General features: G+C 55.5%; 1 protein-coding gene and 1 long non-coding RNA gene across 2 annotated transcripts; one reads left to right on the top strand and one right to left on the bottom strand.

The window, feature by feature from the left end:
• Positions 1 to 70: 70 nt before the first annotated feature.
• On the top strand, positions 71 to 8,587 carry IFITM10 (interferon induced transmembrane protein 10). Its single transcript, XM_049096301.1, has 4 exons — positions 71 to 78; positions 570 to 1,032; positions 1,888 to 2,340; positions 7,939 to 8,587. Exons 1-4 carry the CDS (start codon positions 71 to 73, stop codon positions 8,086 to 8,088), a joined length of 1,074 nt encoding a protein of 357 aa, XP_048952258.1. The 3' UTR covers positions 8,089 to 8,587.
• A 13,970-nt stretch (positions 8,588 to 22,557) lies between these two features.
• LOC112663237 (uncharacterized) lies at positions 22,558 to 25,539 on the bottom strand. The gene is made up of 3 exons (XR_003139089.3): positions 24,022 to 25,539; positions 23,772 to 23,938; positions 22,558 to 23,039 (listed from the first exon to the last, which is right to left on the bottom strand). It is a non-coding gene; the product is annotated as an uncharacterized LOC112663237 (long non-coding RNA).
• Positions 25,540 to 25,911: the final 372 nt, after the last annotated feature.

Genomic DNA, 25,911 nt, shown 5'->3' with positions numbered 1-25,911 from the left:
GCGTGGGTCAGAGGAAGGGACATCTGCAGGGAACACAGCCCAGGTGGGACAGGCAGGCTGGCAGAGCAACATGGGCAGGTGAGTGGACTTGTCTCCAAGGAGACAAGTGTCATTGGGGGGCTTGGAGGAGAATATCTGGCCCCATGCTTAGAGGGGACCAACCAGTGAGAGATCATGGCCTTTGAGGCCAGACTCAGTGAGGGATGCAACCTCAGGGGTAGGGCCTGGGGCTCTGGGCTGGGGTGCACGAAGTCAGATCTGGGGAGAGGGGGTCAGGAGCTTCCACGGGGGTGGGGTCAGAAAGGACAGGGCCATGCGAGGGCCACCAAGGCTCAGGGAAGGCCTAGACTCCGTGGACCCACAGCTGGGGCCACAGGGAAGGGCAGGACTGTACAGAGGTGCTACAGTTGGGGAGCTGGAAGGGGCTTGGTTGGGGATAGGGGTATGCGCGAAGGGGAGCAGGTGGGGTCGGGATAGCTGTGGGGATGTGCTGGGAGGGGCACCGGCTGGGGTACCCGGGCTCTGGGGAGGGTGGGGGCTCCGCCAAGGCAGGACTGAGATGTGAGGAGGGGAGGCCAGCAGGAGGATGGAGATGCCCCCTCCTGGAGAGGCAGAGGCCACAGGGGCTGGGGGCTCAGCAAGAGGGAGGCCCAGGGAGGCGGGCGGCTCCGCCGGGCGACTGGGGGTGGCAGTGGGGGAGGCCCCAGCCCCGCGCGGCCCCGCCGGCCCTGCAGCCCCCGGGTCGGGCTTCCGGCCGGCGCCCGGGCCCCCACCCTGCGGGCGGAGGAGGCGGGGAGGTGGCTGCGCCCGCCGGCGCCCGTGAGTCAGGCTCAGGCTGCAGCCGCGCGGCCGGCCTGGCGCTGCGGAGGGAGCGCAGGAGCGGGGACAGAGCGCCGCCAGCCCCGCGCTCCCCCCGCCGAGGCTGGGCCGCGGGGACACGGAGCGGCCGGGCACACAGGGGCCGCGGGCCGGCGGAAGGACGCGCGGACGGCGGCGCAGGGGTCGGGCCGCCCGCCGAGGAGCCACCAGCAGGTGAGGGCGCGCCGTCCGTGCGGCTGCGGCAGACCCCGGCGGGGACCCCCGGGGGTGCAGGGCGCCGCCGCCCGGGTCCCCGGCTGAAGAAGTGCGCGATCCGCAGAGTGTCCTTGCGCGTCTGGGTGGCACCGGCTGGGTGGCTCCCTGCGAGCGGGCAGCGCTCGGGGTCCTGGCCGCCCGCTCTGGGCCGGGGTGGGGGGCGGGGACGACGCGCAGGAGTTTGGGGCGCCCGCAGCGGCCGTTTCCATACCCCGGCGATCCATTGCATCCGAGCCCGCGTCGGCTGTGTGTGTGCACGCTGCGTGTCACAGTGCGGAGCTGTTTACCTGGAAGCATCTCAGCGCACGGGTGTGCCCCGGGTCTGGAGAGCCGTTAGTGCCCAATGTGTCAGCGGGTGTCAGCCTGCAGGTGCTCCAGAGAGCTCTGCTCGGTGGCCAGACAGTGGCTGAGACGCTGTCATTGTGGGTTTGCGTGCCCTGTGTGTGCCAGGGTGTTTGGGATGGATGCTGGCGTGCTCTGTTTATTGCAACAGCCTGTCGGTCGGGGCATTGTTGGGTATGGGGGGGGGGGTGTTGCTGCTGTGTGTCAGTGGGTGAATGTTTGTGCGCAGATGGCAAAGTGATGAAAAGCCCCCGATGCTTCTGCCAAGGCTGCTGTGAAGGGCTTTGGCATCAGGGTGGCTGGGGCGGGTGGGGGAGGTGAGTGGCAGCCTGGCAGCTGGCTGCCTCGGTGGGAATTTCCATCTCCTTTGGGGCTGCTCGTGAGTCCGCAGGGGAGATGCTGCAGGACGACAGGGCAAGCCCTGCAGGGCGGGCAGGACCTGGCTCATTCTTCCTCTCCTCCTCCCTCCAGGCCCAGGGCCCCGGCCAGTGCCCAGCCCCGCTGGGAGCCCCGGCCAGCACCACGGACGGCGCCCAGGAAGCCCGAGTCCCCCTGGACGGGGCCTTCTGGATTCCGAGGCCCCCAGCAGGCTCACCCAAGGGTTGCTTTGCCTGCGTGTCCAAGCCCCCGGCCCTGCAGGCTCCAGCGGCCCCGGCCCCTGAGCCCTCAGCATCGCCCCCCATGGCGCCCACCCTGTTCCCCATGGAGTCCAAGAGCAGCAAGACAGACAGCGTGCGGGCCTCTGGAGCCCCCCAGGCCTGCAAGCACCTCGCTGAAAAGAAGACCATGACGAACCCCACGACAGTCATCGAGGTCTACCCAGACACCACCGAGGTCAACGATTACTATCTGTGGTCCATCTTCAACTTTGTCTACCTCAACTTCTGCTGCCTGGGCTTCATCGCACTGGCCTACTCCCTCAAAGTGAGCTGGGCGGGGGCGGGGGGCAGGAGGAGTGGGTGCTGGCAGGTGGGGGCCGCCTCATGGGATCCAGAGCCACATGGGCACTGGCTAGCTCTAAGCCAGCAGGGAGGGGCTGCCCGTCCCCATGCTGAGCTGAGGAAGCTGCCAGGGTGTCTTGACAGGGCTGAGGGGCCACAGGACTGCATTCTCTACACAGCCCGCTTAGTCGTTGTGGAGCAGTCCCAGGGCCCGACATCCTGTCCTCTGGGCGGGGGTCATGGAGCTGCCCCTGGGCAGGTGGGGACGGAGCCAGCACATTGGTGAAGACCCTTGGAGCCCTTGCCCTCCTGACAGGAGGACGGTGCAGAAGACCTCCTCCAAGCCCTCAGAGGGAACCTGAAACCAGGCAGGCATTCGGGAGGCCACGATAGACGGGGTCTCTGATCAAGTCCCTGCTTTCTGCCTTCCCACTCTTATGGTTTCTAGACTGTCCTGGTGGCCAGGGTGCCTGGGGAAAAGAGACACAAATATGTCCCATGCACCCCTGACCCCACACCCTGAGTGGGCACAACTTCCAGAAGCCCCTCATTGTTGTGAGAGGAGCTGGCTGGGAGCAGAGCTGGGTGCCAGGCAGACAGGACCACATGTCCCCGGGACAGAGCGGGAAGGAATGGACCGAGCTTGCAGGAAAGAGGCTGTGACCCACTCACATTTGAGGTGGAGAGCTCTGTGCAAGTGTGTCAGGACTGAAGAGCTCTGGGCTATCGGAGCCCAACCAGCAGGACCCATCTCCCTGTCACTCCGGAAGGGCTGGGCTCGCGTCTAGCCAGATCATCACTATCCATGGATTTGTGTGTCCAAGACCAGGTGCACTTTGCTGATTGCAGGGGCCCAGTGACTTGGGGGCAGTAGGGTGGGGCTGCAATGGAACATGGGGGCTGGAGGGACAGGAGGGTCTAGGCCAGGGAGGCTGGCCCGGGAGGAAGGATGGAAGCTGGACAGCTCTGCCTCTGTGCATCTTTCAGCCCCACCCCTGCCCCAGGCATCACACTCCCTGGCCACCTGGCTTTCTCCACCTCCTGACTCATCATCAGCATCACCCACCACCAGACGCACCTTCGCCTCCAGGCCTGTGTACTGAGCTCAGGGCTCCACCATGTGTGAGTGAGTGAGTGTGTGTGTGTGTGTGAGTGCATGTATGCATGAGTGTGTGTGCCCAGGAAGGTGCGAGTGTGCATGTGTATGAGTGTGTGTCGGTATGGATGTATAAGTATAATTCCACATGTGAACGTGTGTGCATGAGTATGTGGCTGTAAGTACACGAATGTGTGTATTTGTGCATGTAAGTGTATCAGATGTGGGCTTGAGTGTGTGTGTGTGTGTGTGTATAGGTGCAACTGTGCTTGTGTATGAGTGTGTGCATGAATATAAGTGAGTGTGCCTGTAATTAAATGCATCATGTGAGTGTGCATGTGGGTGCATGAGTGTGTGTGCATGTGTGTGCTGTGAGGGCAGCAAAGGGAAGGGGTCCCTAGAAATTAAGGGATGGAGGTCCTGGGCCAACCTCAGCTCTGGCTCTACTGGAACAGTGCCAAGCAAAGGGAACAGTTGTGGGGAGGCTGGTAGGCAGCTGGTGTGTGGCTCTGCCTCCCCTGGTGCCCTCTTGCCACACCTTGATGATGGCCTGTGGACATGGGCTCCTGTCCGGAAGCTGTCCCCTCCTCCCCTTGGCTCGGCTATGGGCACCGGTTGGCACAAGGCAGGTCCATCTGGTGCAGGTTGTAGGTAGGTCACAGATTTCTGAATGGTGCAGGATCTGCACTGGGGTGGGGGTAGGTGGGTAGAAATCAGTGCTTCTGGGGGGGGCAGAAGGGAGCTATGACGCCACCCTGGAGCTGTTCCCCCATGTCCTTCCTGGGGGACAGCCAGGGCAGCAAAGTTCAAGGCTTACCAGGAAAGGAGGTGCAAGGTGAGTCATCTCTGGCCGGGGCAGGGGGTGGTCAGAACTGGCTGGCTCGGGTTCCTGCAGCTGGGAATTTGTCCATCTGTCCATCCACTGCATGTCTCCTGGCCCGCTGCACCCTACACCATTTGTGGCTGGTCATGGGCACTTCCAAGGGCGCCTGACAGACTTGGGGTCAAAAGGCCTTGGCCAAATTCCCAGCCTGGTCCTTAAGAGCAGTGAGCTCTTAACAAGCCACCTTCAGCTCAGCTCATTCCTTCATCTGGTCACAAAACAAACTGAAATGAAGCAACTTTTTTTTTTTTTTAACTTACTTATGATAGTCACAGAGAGAGAGAGAGAGGCAGAGACATAGGCAGAGGGAGAAGCAGGCTCCATGCACCAGGAGCCTGATGTGGGATTCAATCCCGGGTCTCCAGGATCGCGCCCTGGGCCAAAGGCAGGCGCCAAACCGCTGCGCCACCCAGGGATCCCTGAAGCGACATTTAAGCAAGCACTCACGAGCAGGGCAGAGGCTGGCGTTCGGGGTTGGGGGTGGTGGTGGTATGAAACAACATTGTGTCCCTGTCTGCCTTCACCTGTCCGTCCACCCATCAAACCATCCGCCCACCGTCCCCGCCCACGTGGGCCAGTTCAGGCCAGCGCAGGCTGGGTCAGCCACACACAGATTGCAGCCTTATATGGCTCAGCCTAGTGTCCGGGGGAAAAGAGACACAGAACGCCAATTCTCCACACTCGCGGTAGGCATGAGCTGCTCCTAATGACCAGCTGGCTCCCCCTTGTCAGCCAAGTGAGAGCCAGGATCTTCATCTCGGCATTCAAGGCTTTTTAAGATCCTTTCTCAGCCATTTCCTAGCCCGACTAGAGGCACCCTGCCCCAGCCCTTCCGTGAGCTCACCTCGGTTTGCAACATGCTGCTCCCACAGCCTGAGGGGCTGTTACGAAATCTAGGTCTTCCATCCACAAAGACTCCACTGACTCACTCTGGCTGAGCCCTCACGTCCCATCAGAGACTCTGTGACCCCGTCATGGCTGCCCACCCCACCAGACCCACCCTTTCATCTTGCTGTCACTGGTGCCAAGGCAGGGCTGACCATCAGAGTGGTCAAAGGATGTTGTACGAATAGGTGGTTGGACAGAGGACACCTTTGTGGACGAAGTGTCCCAGTGCTTCAAAAGAATACTTCATTCCTGATTTGGGACAAGTTTGGAGTCGGGTGTGGGAGACTTATGGGAGGAGGCACCATTTTCGCTGGGCGAGGGTGGTTAAGGGGACAGGTGCTCTAGATGGAAAAAACGTAAACCAGGACATGAGGGTGGGGTGATCTGGGAGGATTGCAGGGCCACCATCTTCTGTGGAGGACGAGAAGATAGTCCTGGAAAGCCAGCCATGGCCATGCAGGTGAGGATTTGGAAAACTACATGAGTTGTTTGGATTTCATTGTGTGGAAGACACAGAAGGGAAAGATGGTCAGAGCTGCAAAATCTGCAACCAGTGTGGAGGAAGGGGACAAGAGAAGCCCAGAGGCAGAGAAAAGTTAGGGTCTCAGTGTGATGGCCAGAAAAGGGAGCCCATGGCTTGAATTAGGGCTGGGAAGGCAGGCAGGAGGGGAGGAGCACATATAATGACATGGTGGCTGCTCAACCCTGGCTCAGAAGATTGTGGACTTCCCAGTAATGAAAGTGAGAAAGATTGATTAAGATGGGGGAGACTGTGCCAGTTTTTGTGTATACATATCTGCCCACTACCTGCTTCCTGAATATCAATATCATCCACCCACCCATCCAACCATCCATGCATCCCCCCATCCACCCACCCACCCATCTATCCATTCACCCAATTCACCCACCAACCCAACATTCACCCATTCATCCACCAACCTACCTGCCCATCCATCCACCCATCCACTCACCCACCCATCCATCCACCCAGCCATCCATCCAACCATCCACCCACCCACTCAGTCACCCACCCATCCACCCACCTACCTGCCCATCCATCCAATCATTCATCCATCCACCCACCATCCTTCATACACCAATCCATCTTCTTTTATTCCCTTCAACTCATCCAAATAGTCACCCAACCCTCCATTCATCTGTGTTTATACATGTTCATCATGCTTCCTCCTCCCTTCCCTGTCTTCCCATCCCACCCCACCTATTTTATACATCAGGGCACTTAACTATTCATCTAACATCAATTTCTCAGTAACTTTCTCCATCTTACTTACCAATTCTACCTATCAGCCATCCATCCATTCTCTGACCCAATACATCAATACATCAATACATCCACTCATCCTTCAAGCCATCTACCATCCCTTCTCTCCTCTAGCTGAGCCATGTGCATCCATTCATCATGTACCTGTCTTCACACTCATCCTTGCTCACCCCCACTCTATTACTCCTTAAGTCATCTCATCCATCCATGCAATCGTTGCACTATCTTTTTTGTCTATTTTCCCTCCCTTCTCATCCATCCACATATCCAACTACACTTCTTTGAACTTTGTGGAAGAAGAAAGTATTGAAGAGAGGGAAATCCTAAGATTTATCCCGGGTGACGGTGACCTCCTCCTGAAGAACATCTCTTCACAACCAGAGAATCTTGGAAATGGATGCAGCTCTCCCCACTGTCTTTCCAAGACTTCCTGGGCTCCAACCCACTCCCTGCATCTTAACATCCCTTCCCAGAGACCACGGGGACTGCCACCGCTTCTGTTTATGCAAAGCACCTATTCTCAGATAATCCCTGTTAATTTTAGATCAGAGAGACCGATCAGAGTAGAGCACACTTAAATCCTCCATTGATCATACAACTCTCTGAGACCAACTTCCTCCTTTATCTTATATATCCATTTATTGATTCCAGCTTTATGAGATACAATTGACATGCAACATTGTATAAGTCCAAAGGATACATTGATTTGTGCATTTGCATACATTAATACACGATTTGATACACGTACCTGCAACAGGATGATTGCAATAAGGGGGTCTGTTAGCACGTCCATCATCTCACATAATTTTTTATAATAAATTTATTTTTTATTGGTGTTCAATTTGCCAACATACAGAATAACACCCAGTGCTCATCCCCTCAAGTGCCCCCCTCAGTGCCCATCACCCATTCACCCCCACCCCCCGCCCTCCTCCCCTTCCACCACCCCTAGTTCGTTTCCCAGAGTTAGGAGTCTCTATGTTCTGTCTCCCTTTCTGATATTTCCCACACGTTTATTCTCCCTTCCCTTATATTCCCTTTCCCTATTATTTATATTCCCCAAATGAATGAGAACATATAATGTTTGTCCTTCTCCGACTGACTTACTTCACTCAGCATAATACCCTCCAGTTCCATCCACGTTGAAGCAAATGGTGGGTATTTGTCGTTTCTAATGGCTGCATCTCACATAATTATCATTTTTGAGGTTTATAGTTTTTTGGTTGTAGGAACACTTAAGATGTGCTGTTAGCGACTTTCAATCAAATAATATTTTTTCCGATCCTGTTTTGTTTTAAATAATTTCAGACTTACAGAATAATTGCAAAAAGAAACACAAAAGAATTCCTGTATGCCCTTTGCATAGATGTTCCCAGTCCTAGGCATTTCCTTCTCTCTGGCCGCTGGCCTCACCTCCTCCCTCTGGCTGCAGGTTCGGGACAAGAAGCTTCTCAACGACCTGAATGGAGCGGTGGAAGATGCCAAGACAGCCCGGCTGTTCAACATCACCAGCTCTGCCCTGGCAGCGTCCTGCATCATCCTTGTCCTCATCTTCCTGCGGTACCCACTCACCGACTACTAAGACCCCACCGGGCACCGCCGGCCGTGGAGACAAAGCACTGAGACATGTTCATTTTCACGACTGATGTGATACGGGATGCCGTGTGGGGCAGAGCAGGGCATGTGCCCTGGAGTCCCCCCTGAAGCTGTGAACCAGGCAGCGAGGCCGTCAGAAGCTCTGTATAGTACAGGGGCAGCGAGCTTCGGGCCGGCGCACCCTCTCTGCCTCCTGACCCTCTGCCTCTGCCTGTTTCTGGGGTCTGTGGGTGTCTCCCTGCGCTGCTGCACCCTGGCTTCCACTGGCTGCCCTCCCTGACCTCCTGTGCTCCCCTCCCAGGCTCCTGGGGCCCCTCTGACCTGACACCCAGCAAGAAGGGCTTCTGTGGGAGCTTCCCGGTTTGGGGGGGCTGCCAGCATCTGGGGACTCACTCTATCTTCCCTGACCCCATCTCCTCCAAGCTGTGACCCTGCTCAGAGCTCTTGTATCTGTGAACTTTCAATAAAATACCTGTCTGGCTCCAGCCCAGCCTCTGTCCCACAGCCGGGCAGGGTATGGGGGGAATTTGGCGGCTTTGGCAACCCCACTGTGTTGCTGCCTGGTGGTCCAGGCCCCCAGTGCTGACTGCCGGGGAAGGTTTGCTCTGTGACCTGGCAGCCTTCTGCCCACCATGCAAGGGGGACTGAGGGGAGCTTTGGCAGAGAGAGCCCCAAACACCAGCCCCCTGAGATGAGGCAACACAAATATAGCTGGCCACCTGGCTGTTAGAGCAAAGAACACCAGCGCATCCCCCAGGAGGGGACCGAGCCCTTGTGGCACAGGGTCATGGCTGGTCTGGGAGACCAGAGGAAGTTCCAGGCAGCTCAGGTGTAGAGGGGGAAGGAGGAAGGCCTGCAAACTTTACCCCCAGGCCCAGGGGCGGGCTTAGTATTGGAGGGACCAGGAGAGATTTGTGGGCTTTGAGGATGGTGCTGTTTGGAGCATCAGGACCCCTTGGAGAGGCCAAGGCGGGGCATGGGCTGCACAGAGGTGGGAACCATGGCGTGTGGGCTGGGGCAGCTGCAGAGGGGGTCATCGTGTCTCAGGGGAGAGGCTGATAGGATTTGGTGATGGTCTGGATGTACAGGTGAAGTGGGCAGGGAGGAGCCAGAGGGGAATCCCTGCATGTCCGACTTGGCCAGGGCTGTGCGCTAATATGGGGACATCAGGAGGCACCCTGTGGGAGCAGGAGAGCCATCTGGGCTGAAGCTGTGGTTTGGAGGCTCTGCGGGGAGCCTGGGCTGCCTGAGCAGTGACAGCCGGCACAGGGCCTGAGGAGCACCACCCGAGGAGCATCACCCCTGTTTGGAGGGCTGACAGGAAGAAGGGGCATCCCCGTAGGAAAGCCGGGAGTGTGGGGGGCCATGGAGGGAGAGGCCAGGGGTGCCCATTGAAGTTAGGGGCCTGAAGTGAAGGAAGGAAGCAAGGCAAGGGGCAAAAAGCTCTGCTTGGAGGGATGGGGACATGGCAACAAGTGGCCATGAAGGGAGAAGAGAGGTGGGGATGCCATCAGAGCAAGAAGCCATGCCCAGGGCTCAGGGTCAGTGGTGATGGAGAGTCAGCAGGAGAAGGCGAGGTGACCAGGGCGGTCAGGGGGGCGTGGGTGCAGAGAAGGTGCAGATGGAGCCCGGTCGAGGCAGCATCCAGGCAGCAGGAGACAGACTTCTCCTTCACCCGGGACCGAGGCAGAGTCGCTGGGGGATGCGGTAGGTGTGTGGACCTGGGGCCAGGCATTGGGGTTCCCCTCTGGCCTCCCTGGGAAAGGGGGGCAAGCCAGGAGCAGGGCAGGGCCTAATGGGGTGTGAGGTGCTTGGAGTCTTTCCTGGGCAAGAGACCCAGGGCAGGGGGGCCATGCCCTCAGTCTCCAGGGCGGCAACAGGGTCAGCTGAAGGTGCGCGTCCAGGAGCTCCATGGTTTTCTACCCGAGGTGCCCACTGGGGAAGATCCACCAGAAGGAAGGTATCTGGGGGGCTAAAGAGCGGGACACCGGGCTGGGCATCTGGTGAGGACAAGAGGGCATTGGGCAATCATGAAATGGCCAGGCTGCTGGGACCTGAATCCTGGTGGGTCCACAGGTCTGCGTGCTGAGGCACGTAGAGCAGGGAGGCAGGGGTGTCTGTGAGAGGGCCAGTTGAGGCAGGGCTCCTAGAAAAAGCAGATCTGATCTGCGGAAGCATTTCCCAGGTAAGAGTGTGAAGAGGCTGGGCATGGGGACTTCAAGCAAACAGGGCCTGGGTGGTTGGGAGGTGCGTGGGTGAGTGAGCAGGACCCCAGCCTCCGGCCAGACCCAGAAGCCCAGGAGAGGTAGTAAGCAGGCATGGGATGCCATGCCATGACCCCTGACCCAGACAGTGGCAAGATGTGGGTGGGGGGAGCTGGGGCCCTACAAGGTTGCATGGAGTTAAATTGTGGCCACCCCAAACAGGGGAGCAGGGAGCCCTCCAGGTGGCCCCCAGGAGGAGCATCTGGACATCTGCCCGGCCTGGCGTCAGCTCCGACCTGGATGCCCCCAAAGCTTCCAAGGGCACAGCCAGTGGGTTCCCACCAGAGCCCAGCAGCTTCCTGGAGGAGTGAGGGTCAGAGCATCATGGGGAGGGCGTCTGGGGAGCTGGGGAGTGCGGGTGAGCTGAGGCCCTGCCCCGGTGTCCAGCTGGCTTTACTCTGCTCAGGTGGGGCCAGGTAAGTAAGGGCGAAATGTCTTTGCTCTTGTTCCTGAAGCTTTTGCTACCAGCATCTGGCTGACCCCCGGGACAGGTACCCGGAGGAAATGCATCCCCACCACAGGGGCCGCAGCCCCGCTCTTCCGTGGAACATGCCCTGCCCAGTTGGGCTCATATAGCCACAATGATACAGTGGCCTTGCAACCAGCAAAGGCACCCTTAGCAGGGGTCTGCATCCTTCCTGGGCAGCATGCTGCCATGCCTTAGGGGCACTGTCTTCCCCACCCTTGGGCTCAGGAGAGGGGCTGGCACGCGCTGGGCGGGCCGCCTGAGGCACTGTCACCCCAGCATGCCGGTGGGTGGTGGGTCCAGCCTCCCATTCTGTGTCTTTGCCCCTCCAGCCCTCCCTGGCCCCCTCAGCCCCCATCCCCCAGCTCCCCCTCCCTCTGTTTATTTGGTTTTGCACAGCGTCTGGCAGGCAATTGCCGCTCAATAAATACTTAACGAATGAGCCCGTCACCTCGGCTTGCTGTCTTCCTGTCCTCCATCTGCATCTCCGGTGAGGGACTTTCCCTACCCTCCCCTCCCCCATGCCACCTGCTGGGCCCCACACTGCCCTCCTGACATCTAGCCCACGCAGTCCAGTTTCAAAGGATCCAGACGAAGTGGCTGAATGACAAGTGGGTCTAAAGGCCGAGACTGACCATGTGCATGTGTGTACTTGTGTGCATAGTACGTGCACGGTGTGAGGAGGGGTGCTGTGCGGGTGGCCCCCAGCCTCTCTCACTTTGGCCACAGGGGCCACATTCTCCAGCCCGACCTTCTTCTCCAGACACTGGAAACACAGAATGTTCTTTCTTCATCACGGGTTCTCAGGTCCCCTCATGCTCCCACTGAATAGAGATTCTGGGTTGGGGGGGGGGGGGGGCACGGGGGTCGGCAAGTCTCTGACCCTGACAAGCTGCAGGGCCCACCTGCAGATGAAGATGTCCTCAATCGATTTCCCCAGAGGCAGGTCCAGGGGAGGCTATTCTGAAGCAGAAGAGACACCGCCAAAAAAAAAAAAAGAGAGAGAGAGACACCGCCCTGCCCTGGAGGCACCTGCTGGGCTACGGACAGAGAGGGAGCAGCCCCGGGGTGGTTTGAGGGGCAGATAAGGTGCGCCCCTAGAGCCCAGCCCAAGGCCCAAAGAGCAGCGGAGCAGGGCAGCAGGGCAGGAATGTCAGCTCCCATGCACCTTGTCTCCTTCCCCTTAAGCCATCCTGAGGGAGGCAGGGTGGGGTCTCCTCCTGGCTCCAGCCTGTGCTCCCTGACACTCATGACACGAGCATCTTTGTCATATGCTTGCTGCCACTTGCATGTCCTCTGGCTAAATGCCTGTTTTATTAGCTTGAGCATGTCCTTCCTCCCAGGCCATGGGTTTCTTCTTGGTACCCTGGTGGCTCCGTCTACATCCTATTTCCGTCCCTCGACGGCCCAGTCCTGTCCTGCTCTGAGGCTCTCAGAGCGCTCTTCCCTGGCATCTTCTAATAAACAGAACATCCAGTTTCAATACGGTCCCAATTACCAACATTTTCCACTGGGTTAGGACCTTTCTCCTGGGACACAAAAAGAAGGGAATGTAAAGGAAAACACACCAGTCCATTTGCTGAATCAGGGGTGACATCAGGGTGCTGATGAACTTCTACTTCTTGACACCGGTGGTGGTTATGTGAGTTTTTGTTTTATAAAAGTCGTTAAGCTGTGTGGACACGCCTTGTGTTCCCCGCATGACCCGCAGGCATTTATACAAATATATTCATGAATGCCATCAACTCAGGCACGTATTAACATACATTTTCATATATGTATAGAAACAAATCGGTACATGTGCCCAGCCTTGTTTGGACCCAAGTGATTTCCCTGGGGAAGTTACTCTTATATTTATTCATAAGTAAGTACAATGCATGGAAGAGGCTGTCTCTGGAAGAAACCGCTCAGACAAGACTGAGATGTGCACCTGCATGTGGGTCACTGCACCCAAGAGAGAGGGAGCCACTGGAGGATGGAGCCAAGAAGGTTTGTGGGGAGAAGGAGGTGCCTGGGGCAGGGGCTGTGAAGATGACGGGAGGCTAGACACAGGAAGGGGGTTTGGTCCAGTACGTACATACGGTAAGATGGATGGGAGTTGGTGAGAAGTGTCGAGGGACAAAGGGAAGAGCCACAGTGCTGAGTGGGACTGGGGAACTGAGACACCCACAGCTGTTCCCACAGGGAGGGTCGACCAGCCATAATACCCCAAAAACAGCAAGCTAGCCAATGCCCCGATCCTGGCTCTTAAGGTCGCTGAACCCCTGCAGGGACTGGGCTCCCTGGGGAGCAGCCAGCAGCAGGTGGCACCCGGGCTGGGACCATGCCCCGCAAGATGACCTGGAAGCAAAGATCTAAGGAGGCGTGACCCCCACTCCCACCCAATCAGGCCCGGCTGAGCTTCAGAGTATGTCCTGTCAGTAAAGGTTAAATCCATCGACTACGACAGGAAATCATGAGTCCACCTGCAGATGAGTAAGCTGGAGGCGCAGTGAGCACGGGGGTTGGTAGGGAACCCGGGGGACCAATCATAATCACAGGGAGAATGAGACCCAGCAGGCCGTGCATCGGGGCACCCACCACCCCTCCTAGGCTCTGCCGCTTTCCTAGCGCGGTTCCCAGGACTGGGGAAGCCATGCCCTTACCATTTACCAGTTCCCGTGATGAAAGGACATGGCAGGGGACACGGGCAAGCATCCAGAGGACATGTGCAAGACCAAGTGTGTGGGAAGGGCGTGGAGCTCCCACAGCCTCTTGGGGTGCATCCGTCCCCCCAAACCTACACATGGTCCCCGGCCTGGAAGCTCATCAGACCCCATGCTCTGGATGTTTCAGAGGCTCCTCTGGAAAGGGGGGGTGGGTGGAGAGCAGTAAGCTTCTAATCAGGTCTGGTCTTTCTGGTGACCGTCCCCCCAGGAACCCCCACCTTGAGTCACCTCCGTAGAACAAAAGATGCTCCTGTCACCCAGGAGTTTCCAAGCGATTCAGGAACTCAGCGTCAGGACCCGGAGTCAAGGACCAAATACCAGAACAAAAGATGCCGCTGGGGCTCTCCTCGCTGGAGGCCACGGGGACCCAGGGCCGAGGGCCGACAGAGATGGTGGCGGGCATCTCACGCAGCCCGAGCAGGCTGACACGCTGCCCGGAACCCTTACACCAGTGCCACACAAGCCCACACCGAGGGACGATCAAAACAGAATCATCCTGCCGCCTGCTGAAGCCTTGGGGCCACAGGAGTCTGGGGAAGACGGGGGCCACTCCCCACCACAGCACACGGGTCACTACATACAGTGTCGCACCCCACTCCGCGGTCTGCTTTCCATGCGCCTGCGCTGTCTTTACACAAACCCACGTGATTTATGTCCCATCATGTCTTATTCGTGTTTTTTCTGCCAGAATTAATGCTTTTGCTAATAGGATTCATGAGCTCCTGCCGCTTCTCGCCCTGTTCACTGCTCCCTCCAAGGTTTGGAGTGCTGTCCTTGGTGATTGCTTCATGGGCAGTCCCGGCCACCTAGCAGGTGTCCTCTCCTGCAGGGGACCATCTCCAGGGTGCACCTGTCGGTCCTTGAACCCCGGAATCTGAATTACCATAGCTTAATAGTTGAGTCCAAACACCTACTTGACCTCCCACAGGGGTCTTCTCCCTAATTTATTCACTTTTCTACTTTTGATATTCATTTAATTGTAGAATCAACTTTTTTTTTTTTAATTGTAGAATCAACTTATCCAGCAGGGGGGAAAAAAAACCCCACTGGGATTCTGATGAAATCTATAGATACATTTGGGAGGAATTTCCATTTTTCTAAGATTAGATTTTTCAAATCAGTAAGTGTGCCGTAAAGTTTCATTTATTTAAGCCCTTTTAAAAAATGGTTGATTTATTTATTTAGGGAGAAGAGGAGAGAGGCAGAGAGAGAGAGAGAGAGAGAGAGAGTCTCAAGCAGACTCCCCGCTGAGTGAGTTGGGAGGGGTGGAGGCTGGATCCCATGACCCTGAGACCAGGACCCCAGCCGAAACCCAGAGTCGGACACTAACCTGACTGAGACACCCAGGCAGCCCCACTTAAGCCCTTTTAAAGTGTTTTGGGGAGAACCAAAACACTCTGCAGTTTTCTGCATCGAGGTCTTACAGCGCTTGTAAGATTTATTTCAGATACTTGATTTTTATGCTATTGTAAATGTTACGGCGTGAAATACTCTCTTTCCCAAGGGTCTGCTGCTGATGTAAAGAAATGCATCTGACTTCTAAGGAGCCATCCTGTATTCGGCATCCTTACAAAGGGGATTTTTATTTTCACGATATTCTTTGTAACTCCTGGATTTCCCACATATCCAACGACCACAGCGTCTGTTTGCCTGCAAACTTCCAGGCCCCGCTCTTCCTTCCTAATCCACAGACGCCGCCGTGTTTGTTTTCCGTTGATGCACCGACTTCAGTTGCGCTGTGAAATAGAGGTCACCCTCTCCCCGCAGATACGTCTTTCCAGGCCGCACGCTTTGGGATGACATTTGCTCTGGGTGTTTGTAGATCTCCGTTACCAGCTTAAGGAACTGCCCTGGTATTCTCAATATGCTAATATTGACATTTTTGCTATAATGCCACAGACAGGAGAAACTTTGCAAATCTGCAAAAGCACGGACTGCACATTAGAGAGCTGATGGGAACGCAGATGTGGGGGCAGACGGCGAGCCAACAGTGAGCACCAGGTCCCCATGGTCCCCTCAGGACGGGCAGCCAGCGCCCCAGGCAGTGCCCCTCCATGCACCCGCCGGGCTTATTTCTACGGTATCCTTAAGGGCGTTCACTCCAGATTCCACCCAATTTAATCATCCAACCCAGAGGGTAGACATTTCCAGACTGAGGAGCACAAAGGGAATGGTTTCCCTGTTTCCCGATTCACGTTTCGGGCTCCCCAGGTCCGCTACCTGTGGCTGTTGTGCCTCCTGGGAGAGCAGCTGCCCATCCCTCCAGCAGCTCCCACACAGGACTCCCCGCGCCCCCTCACTGTCTTCAGGGCTTCCAACACTTCCCCTTTTGTTGTGAAAATGCAAATTTCAATCATTTAAAATCATTAAGATGTTGGGGGTGGGGTGGAAGCATTTGCGATGGCTCTTCACTTACTCATCGCTTTGGGGCTATTTCTCACTTTATGAACATGCATCGTAACAGAAACGGCTCAGTTTTATTTATTTTGTATTTTAATTTTTTGAAAAGGTTTTATTTATTTATTCATGAGAGACACAGAGAGAGAGGCAGAGGGAGAAGCAGGCTCCCTGCAGGGAACCCCATGTGGGACTCATCCCAGGACTCCTCTGGGATCACGACCTGAGCCAAAGGCAGATGCTCAACCACTGAGCCACCCAGGTGTCCCAGAAATGGCTCAGTTTTATTAAACTGATATAGAATATGATTGAATGGTTTTCTGCACCTTTTGATTTGATTATGTGATTTTTCTCTTTTAATAAGTTCATTTGCAAATCACAGTATTTGATTCCCCCTGGTATTCGAACAACCTTGCACGCCCCAAATAATTCTAAAATGTTCATTTTGCTTTATTATCTTAAAACGCTGCTATGTTTGTTGTGATTTCTCTTTCTTGCATCTGCTCTCAGGAGGGTGACAGACTTGCCACTTTCCTTCCTCGCACCGTCCTTGGGTGTCAAGGTAATGCACATCTCGAGTTATCTCAAGGGTTTTTATTTGCATTTTATATTTGCTGCCTTGCTTATGTTTGCTGCAGAAGCCATGGGACCTAGGTTTTCTTTATATGGAGGTTTTGATTTCAATTTCTTTTTCTTTAACACAGAGTGTTTTTTTTGTTCAGTGTCCCATTTACTTGTTCCCATCTCTGATCTCCCACGGTAAACACCTAACTCATTCATTTTTGAATAGACACCAACTGCTTTCCAGTCTGGGACTCTTCCCCATAAAGGCTCCTGACCACCCGTGCTGCCTTCAGGACAGCCATTTCTGTTTTATTCTGTGCAGTGACTTCTTCACTCTTTGGGACATTGAATAAATAAATATAAGAAATGATAGTTCCTTATTGCGGTTTCAGGCCTAGGTGTTTTCCTAGCATGACTGTATGCGGTAGATGGCGTGATGTCATACACGGTGAGCTGTGTGCCACATCGAGACACCACACCGCAGAGTGGACAGGCTACGTGTCCCACCTCTGTCCCACCTGCTGCTGTGTGTGGAACTGCCCTGCACTCCACGTCCATCCTGCCGTCCAGCCTTGTCCATCCTGCCATCCAGCCTCAGGTCCTCTGCATGTGTGTGGACGGCCATGCTCTCCCTGGGTCCTCATAAGGTCATCCCTCTTCTTACCAGGACCCCAGTCACCCTGGATCAGGGCCACCCCAGTGACCTCATTTTAACCTAATTACTTCTCTTAAAGACCCTCTCTTGGGGCACCTGGGTGGCTTAGTGGTTGAGTGTCTGCCTTCGGCTGAGGTTGTAATCCCAGGGTCCTGGGATCGAGTCCCCATGGGGAGCCTGCTTCTCCCTTTGCCTGTGTCTCTCATGAGTAAATAAAGAAAAATCTTTAAAAAAAAAAAAGATGCTTTCAACTGAGATCACATTCTGAGGTCATGAGGGTCAGAGCTTCACATATGAATCTGGGGGGGACACAGCTCAGCCCACAACAGTTGCCTCTGAGTGACTTTCTAAGAGTCGCCAGCGTCACAGAGGGAGGGGACACTTCCCTCGCTCACCCGCTACCCTCCCCTTGGGATGAGAGGATTGCGTGGGGGACAGAACCAGCCTCTCAATGGGCTGCTCCAGGTCTGACCCTCAGAAGCCCAGGGCTGGCAAGCACTCATGGTTTCTTCACCAGGAGAATTTTATCATGTTTCTGAATCCTAGTGTAAACAATGGACTTTTGGTGATAATGACATGTCCATGTAGACTCATGGAACATAACAAATGCACCACCTGGGGAGATGTCGAAAGTGGGGACCATGTTTGGAAGCAGGTGGACACGGCAACTGGTACACTTTCCACCCAGTTTTGCTGAGCACCTAAAAGTACTCTAAAAAATAAAGGCTATTTTAAAATAAATAACAACTATTTTTTAAAAACTAGATCCAAAAATGAAATATTTAGAGGCATCTGGCTTGCTCAATCTTTGAGGGTCTGTCTGCCTTTGGCTCAGGGCATGATCCTGGAGACCGGGGATCGAGTCCCACATCGGGCTCCCTGCATGGAGCCTGCCTCTCCCTCTGCCTGTGTCTCTGCCTCTCTCTCTGTGTCTCTCATGAATAAATGAATAAAATATTTTTTAAAAGGGACAAAATGAAATGTATGGTGGAAAGCAAAACAATTTAAACAGCCAAAACAGTTTTGAAAATGGAAATACAGCGAGAGCAGTGGTATTCACTGCCTATAGCCACGTTTGCGTTGGGACCCACGACAGACGTGGAGTCGCCTGAGGACCACAACCCCCCCCAGCTCTGACAGAGACACAAAGGCAGCCGAGTGGGGGAGGGACAGCCTTTCTCAACAAATGGAGGTGGAAAGCTCAATAGCCATATGACAAAGGCCGAAACCCCACGGTTGTACGAAATCAACTCTCTGCCAACCATAGGTTCAAACCCAAGCTGCATGACTGTAGTGTATTTTTTTTAAGATTTATTTATTTATTTATTCATGATAGACAGAGAGAGAGAGAGAGAGACGCAGAGACACAGGAGGAGGGAGAAGCAGGCTCCATGCCAGGAGCCTGACAAGGGACCCAATCCCGGGACTCCAGGATCCCACCCTGGGCCAAAGGCAGGCGCCAAACTGCTGAGCCACCCAGGGATCCCAACTGTAGTGTATTTAAAAGGACATGTGGGTGACCGTCTTGCGACCTGAGTCATAAACACAAATGTGTGTAAAAAACAAAAGTAACCCGTGGAACTCCCTGCATCGTGGGCATAACAGGTGGTCGTGAAATCTTACGGCTCTTGCCCAAAGCAGGAAGGAAAGCTGACGTCGGGGACATTTGTCTTCTTCAACTCCTTCACCAAGAGTTTAACCATTGGAGGAGCTCATGGTTATCATCACTTCCCCTAGTAATAAAGTGACAGGGGCTCTGCCCTCAGCAGAACATCAAGGGGAGCTCCACAGATCACCCCCAAGGGAAATAGAGATGTGTCTAAAAAAACACCAATGGCCACGTAGTCTCCGGCAATGGCCCAATGGTCATTTCAAACAAAGCGATGTTTGTTCAATAAAATCTACTAAAAGCTGGTACAAACTGAGAGTCTGTAGTATTTGAGCTAAGAAGCTAAGACGTATGCCCTCCTCCCGACCCAGCTCCGCTCAGCTCGAGACCCCGCTCAGCTGCGACCATGAACATGGGCCGCCTTCCCCACTTCCCAGGTGGCCACCCTCGTGGGGGCAGGCATGTCCCACCCTTCATCCTGCCCCAGCCACCTGTGTGTGAGGCTGCCTTCTGGGTGAGTGTGTCTGAGAGGTGTGGGCACCCCTTTCCGCTCAGACCCCCACCTGTGGGACCTGAAGATGTCCCTTCTGCAGGGGGAGGCTGGGGGATGCACTCTGACACCCCCTGGACCTCAGACTCAGAGCAGAGAGATATCCTGCTCTCTCCTTTGGACGGCAGGTGGGGTCCTAGGCCACCTGCCCCTGGGTGTGGGGTGAGGGCTTCAGGAGTGTTAGCCCTGTGCAGGAGCCCTCAGCACCCACTGCCCACTGGACGGCCAGGCCCCTGCCTCCTGCCCTCCGTCTGAAGTCTGGGAGGAGCGGGAGTGCGTGGGTGCCACCACGGGAGAGTGCCTGCATCCACCTGCTGCTGCACCTGCGTCAGAAGGAGACACGTGACCTTCAGCATCGTGTTCACTCAGCAAAGTCGGGGGGTGGGCATCGGGGGCTGAGGGCAGTGACCCCTGCATGCCAGAGTTTTCTTGATCAGAGAGCGGCTGTAAGAGGGCTTCTGAAACCCCAGCGAGATCTATTGCATGATACGTCCCCTTTCTGTGACTTCACCTCCGCACGGTGTAGCAGCAGTAGAAGCCAACATGTTTGGGGTCTGGGCCCCTCCCTTTGTTCCACGCTGACCGCCCCTACTTTTACAAGCTCAGCTAAGGATTTTAAAGCATTCTGTTTACTGCACCCCACAATTACATTCTTTTAAGAAAAGATTTTAAGGATCCAGGATTTTCCAGGTCATGTGCCTTCTGGTGGTTCTAGAACCAAAGACATCCGAGGGCGGGTGCAGCCCTGGAAGTCCTGCCCCCCACCTCCACCCCCACCCCCACCCTGGGACTTCACAGAAAAGAGCCCTCCCGCCCTGGGGCAGGGCAAGGAAGACAGGGACTGGGAGGCAGCAGACCTGCCCTGTCCCACGCCCTCGCCGCAGCTTTGATGTTGAGGCTGATGCCTCTAGCGCAGGCTCTCTGCAGTTCCCGGGCATCTTCCCGGGGCAGGCCCAGCGGCTGGGTGTCCCAGGAAGCCACATGGCCCCAAAACATGTGTGCACCTGCCAAAGGGAAGTGCCGGAGTCTTCCCGTGGGACAGGCATCTTTCCCGGCACTGGCTAGTTGAGCTGTGGCCTCTCTTGTCCTAGATGACACTGAAGAGGCCCAGGACAGCCAGATGGGTCTGTGGGCAGCGTCCCTGCAGCCAGCGGGCCGTGTGTTGGGCCACGTTCTCCAGAGCAACGGAATCAACAGGATGTGTGGGTAGAGAAAGACACTTATTTTAAGGAATTGGCTCGTGACATTGTGGAGGCTCTGTGAGCCCAAAGTCAGAGCCGGGAGACCAGCCTCACAGACTCTGGTAAGAGTCACATGTTGAGTGCAAAGGCGTCCTGCTGGCAAACCAGTAGGAGCCAATATCGCTGGTGGAGCCCACAGGCTGTCCACTGGCAAAATTCCCTCTTGCTTGGGGAAGTCAGTCTTTTGTTCTACTCAGGCCTTCAACTGATTGGATGAGGCCCACCCACACTGTGGACCTTCATCTGCTTTTACTCAAAGTCCACAGATTTAAATATCAATCTCATCCAAAAAATAGATGCATCCAGAATAACGTTTGACTGAATATCTGGGCACCTGCGGCCCAGCCAAGCTGACACATAAAATTAAGCATCTCACTCGGGAATGGGTACATCACATCTTTGCTCTGTGCCAGACCAGTGATCCTCCCCCTGGATGTGAACTTCAAACCCATTGTCCCCTGCGTGAGTTCATCAAGCCGTAGACTTGCAAAAATTCTTCTCTTCCAAATCAGGCCTGTGAATTGGTCCCTTAAATCTTACTGAAGTGGCCCTGGACAGTCTCTGCCCTGGAGGGCACCCTCTATTCTGGGGCCCATCACCCCACATGATCTTCACTCCAGCACAACATGAAGGTCATACTCTGTAAACCTCTCTGCTCGCTCTCCTAAGGGATAAGGCCTATGTGGCTTCTCTTCCCCCTTTTAGTCCTGGCTGCCAGGGAGCTCACAGCAAAAACTGGGCTCTTTGGTGGTCATGTCCCGGACCTGGGGCCATGATGTCATGGAGCCCTCCAGTCTTTCTTTCCTTTGGGGGTGGGGGGGGCATATTCTTGCAGAACTGGTGCTCTGAGATCATCTACACCCTCTGGGTGTGTCCGCTGGCTTCCGAGCAAGGCTGGGCGGCATCAGACCGGGGACAAAGTGACATTGCTTTAGATGCCAGCTGCGACTTACTGGCTCTGTGGCTTAAGGGAACTTCCCTAATCACCAGGTTGCCTGTGGTTTTAAAGATACATTTAGGACAAAGTGTGTAAACATCTCCCTATGGCCGGTTGGTCATAGTTCTCAGGTGAAGGGAGATGCTAAGTTAGGTCCAAGTAGAATGGGCACCGCTGGTCGGGAACAGCCGGACAGAAAGAGGCAGCCTTTCTGATGCCCAAAGCTGGTCCCCAAGACATGAGGAAACTGGCAGTCTGGGGGTCAGGGGCTGAGGGCTGAGCCTGCCGGAGAACAGCTGGGAGGAGTCGCCCCTGGCCAGCCCAGGTCCTCTCCAGGGCTCAGGGAGGTGCTGCCCCAGCCCTGCCAGTCCAGGCCTAGATCCAACAGTGGCCAGGAATCTGACCTTCCCCAAACCCAACAGGGCTTGGGGGCCCAGGAAGGAAGCTGACACACACCCCAATTCTTGCCTCCTGGCTGAGCAGGTGCCCGCTCCTGTGCGTGAACCAGCAACCTGACCTGTGCACCCCAAAGGCCTGGGACAGACACGAGCCCCAGGCAGGCACCCCATGCAGCCTTGTAGCCACCTCCCCAGCCGTGCACTCCCAGCGTGTGTGTACATGTGCATCTGTTGCCTCCTAGGACAGAGGGCGTGCCCTCTCCCTGGCGCCTCTGCCCTCCCACGATCTTTAATAAATTGAAGCCCCTGGCACTGGCTCAACCTTCCATCCTGGCTTCAAGCAGGACAAGCAGTCAGATGGAGGGGTTCGGATTGCACCCATGTCACCTGTGCCCTGGGACCTTGCCCAGATGTGTGCCCACTCCACGTCTGGTGCTCCACCCTCAGCCCCTGGGATATGCAGAAACAGCAGGACCAACCTTATTGGAGAACTGGGTCAGCCAGGCCCTCCCGGAGCAGGAACCTGGGACAAGGGTCTGCTGGGTCTCCAGGGCAGAGTGGAGAGCCTGGGACATAGCAGGTGCTCCATAAACACGAAGGAAGAAAATGGACAAGTGGAATACAATGACAAAGATGTGAGGAAGAGAACCACAATGAGAGCAAGGCTTCTGGGTGCAGAACATTTTATTTAAAGGGATTGAAGGCCCAGCTGGACCTTAAGAACCTCAGATATAGTTTGTGCCCCTACTTCTGATCTTGGCTGCCCAGCTGGCTCGGGAGAAGCATGAGGGAAAGGGCAAAGAGTGAGAGTCAGTAGGAGCCCGCGGGCACGGAGGGTCACCTCCTGGGCTGGACCTGGAGAGTGTTCGTGGAGGAAATTTCAGGCTGTAGGTGTTGGAGACCAGGAGGGATGGAGTGAGGAAGAGGAGGCTCTTTCTGGTAAGTAACAGGAAGGGGAGTCACAGGACAAGCAAAGGACCATGGCAGGGTCATTCTCTTCCTCAGGATTCAGAAAACTCTTCCTGGGTCCGGAAAGTACCCAGAACTGATGAAGATCTGCTCACTTCCTGGGAGATTGAACTTACTTGAGGCCTCTGGTCACCATCTCAGACTTTGCACTGGCAGCAAACAGGGACACAGCAGCTGGACTGGGAACAGCAGGGTTTGCAGCAGCAGGACTGGGAGCAGCAGGGCTTGCAGCAGCTAGACTCACAGCAGCAGGGTTTGCAGCAGCAGGACTGGGAGCAGCAGGGTTTGCAGCAGCAGGACTGGGAACAGCAGGGTTTGCAGCAGCAGGACTCACAGCAGCAGGGTTTGCAGCAGCAGGACTGGGAACAGCAGGGTTTGCAGCAGCAGGACTCACAGCAGCAGGGTTTGCAGCAGCAAGACTGGGAACAGCAGGGTTTGCAGCAGCAGGACTGGCAGCAGGATGACCCACAGCCCCCCTTGGAGCCCCCACAGGACCCACAGCCCCCCTTGGAGCCCCCGCAGGAGCCACAGCCCCCCTTGGAGCTCCCACAGGAGCCACAGCCCCCCTTGGAGCCCCCGCAGCACCCACAGCCCCCCTTGGAGCCCCCGCAGGACCCACAGCCTCCCTTAGAGCCCCCACAAGATCCACAGCCTCCCTTGGAGCCCCCACAGGACCCACAGCCGCCCTTGGAGCCCCCGCAGGACCCACAGCTAGAGCAGGGACAGGCCGGCACACAGCAGCACACGGGCTTGCAGCAGCAGACAGGCACACAGCAGCTGGAGCCACAGCCCCCAGAGCAGCCACAGCAGGTCATGGTTCTGGTAGGTGGAGGGTGGAGCAGGTCAGAGGAGCAGGTGCAGAGGGGAGGGGTTCAGGTGTGGAGCCTCCTGGGCCGGGGGCCCTTATATACCTGCCCGGGGTCAGGTGAGATGCTGGGCGCACGGTCATTTCCTGGTTCCTGTTTGTGCCACTTCCCCAGGGAAATCACATCCGCTTGTTTGTCTTCAATCTTACAATAACCTCAGCGCTCTCACAGTTCTGCGCTTCTATAGCCCATGATTTCCTCTCACGTGTTCCCTGAAAAACAAGAAAGCTTCTGTGTCCGTTGAAGGCGATGGGAGCAGGGTCCTTGGCTTTGAGGCCGTGTTCATCTTTGCTACCTGTGTTACTTTTCTGTGGCTCCCAGAACAGATGACCACAAAGGCAGTAGACGTTGATTGTCCCCCCGTTCTGCTGGAAGTCCACGGTGGAGTCAGCAGGGCCGTGCCCTCCCTGACAGCTCTGGGGGAGGATCCCTCTTGCCTCCTCCAGCTCCTGGGACCACCAGCATTCTTGATGCTCCTGGCCTCCAGCTGGTGCCTAACTCTGACTTCATGTGGCCTTTCTCCCTGTGTGTCTGCACCTCACCTCTCCTCCTCTTTTCTCTTACAAGGACACCAGCCATTGAATTGGGGCCTCACCTCAACTTGACTCCACCTGCAAAGACCTGATTTCCAAATAAGGTCGTATTCTGCAGTTCCAGGAAGACACTGTTCAACCCACTGCACTGCCTCATCATGTTCCTGATGTGATTCCTGATGCTGCCCTGGCTGTGAAAGCCCAGGAAGTGTCCTAGAAGGCAAGGGGGGATGGAGTCCAGGGAAATACTCTGGACCAGTCAGTCCCATCGTGCCTGTCACCTCTGGGAAGAACAGGACTGAAGGTCAGGACAGGACTCAGGATCAGGATGGGACTCAGAATCAGGACACGACTCAGGTTCAGAATAGGACTCAGTATCAGGACAAGACTCAGGAACAAAACAGGACACAGGACTAGAAAAGGACTGAGGATGAGGACAGGACTCAGGACAAGGATAGGATAAAACACAGTCTCAGGACAGAATCCAGGATTGGGACAGGACTCAGGATTGGGACAGGACTCAAGATTAAAATAAGATCCAGGATCAGGACAGGATTCAAGATTAAAATAAGATCCAGGATCAAAACAGTTCTCAGGATTAAAATAAGACCCAGGATCAAAATAAGAACTCAGGATCAAGATAGGATTCAGGATCAGGACAGGATCCAAGATAAGACCAAGACTCAGGATTAAAATAAGACCCAGCATCAGAACAGAACCCAGCATCAGGATAGAACTTGTTATCAGAATAGGATTCAGGATCAAAATAGGACTCAGGATCGGAATAGGACTCAGGATCAGGATAAGGATTGGGATAGGATTCAAGATCAGAATAGGACTCAGGATTAGAATAAGACCCAGGATTAGAATAGGACTCAGAATCAGGATAGAACTCAGGATCAGGATAGGATTCAGGATCAGGATAGAATTCAGGATCAGGATAGGACCGAGGATCAGGACAGGACTCAGGACAAGGATAGGACTCAGGATTGGGATAAAACAGTCTCAGGACAGAATTCAGTGTCAGGACAGGGCCCAGGGTCACATAGGACTGGCTGACTCAGGGATTGTTTATTCAGGGCGTAGAGGTGGTATATTGATTCACCCCTTGATACAGACCCCACTCTCCAACTGGGCCAGCAGAGCTGGAGAAACAATGGAAACGAGCCACAGCTCAAAACAGCGAGAGTGGCCATGGCTACTGTCATGCTGGATTGGAAGGGGGGCCCTGTGACTGAGACCCTGAGAACCAGGCTGTGGGGGCAGCCCTGCCTCCACCCCAGGTGCAGGACTATAGCCATCAGCACAGGGACACCACCATGGCCAGCTCTAGGGGAATGTCTGGAGAGATGGGAAGGACATGCTCTCGCTGATGGCATCCTTCAGAAGCTGAGGGGCAGGGGTGCCCACATGATGTGTCCTCGAGGGTCAGCCACAGGGAAGAAGGACAGAGGGAGGACCTGGAGCACCACACACACCCCTAGCACTATTGGTGGCACAGACTCAGGACCAACTCCAAAATCTGCACAGCCTCTGCAAAATGGAAGTGTAGAGCCCCTCGTCCAAAAACAGTTAAGAAATTCAAGAGGAGATATCACCTCACACCTGTTAGGACAGTTGCCATCCAAAGGCCAAGAGATGACAAGCGCCGG

This window comes from Canis lupus, chromosome 18 (genome assembly GCF_003254725.2).
Source record: "Canis lupus dingo isolate Sandy chromosome 18, ASM325472v2, whole genome shotgun sequence".
Lineage (NCBI taxonomy): Eukaryota > Metazoa > Chordata > Mammalia > Carnivora > Canidae > Canis > Canis lupus.
Note: the sequence above shows the minus strand (reverse complement) of the source record. Positions and strands in the feature narration are given on the sequence as shown.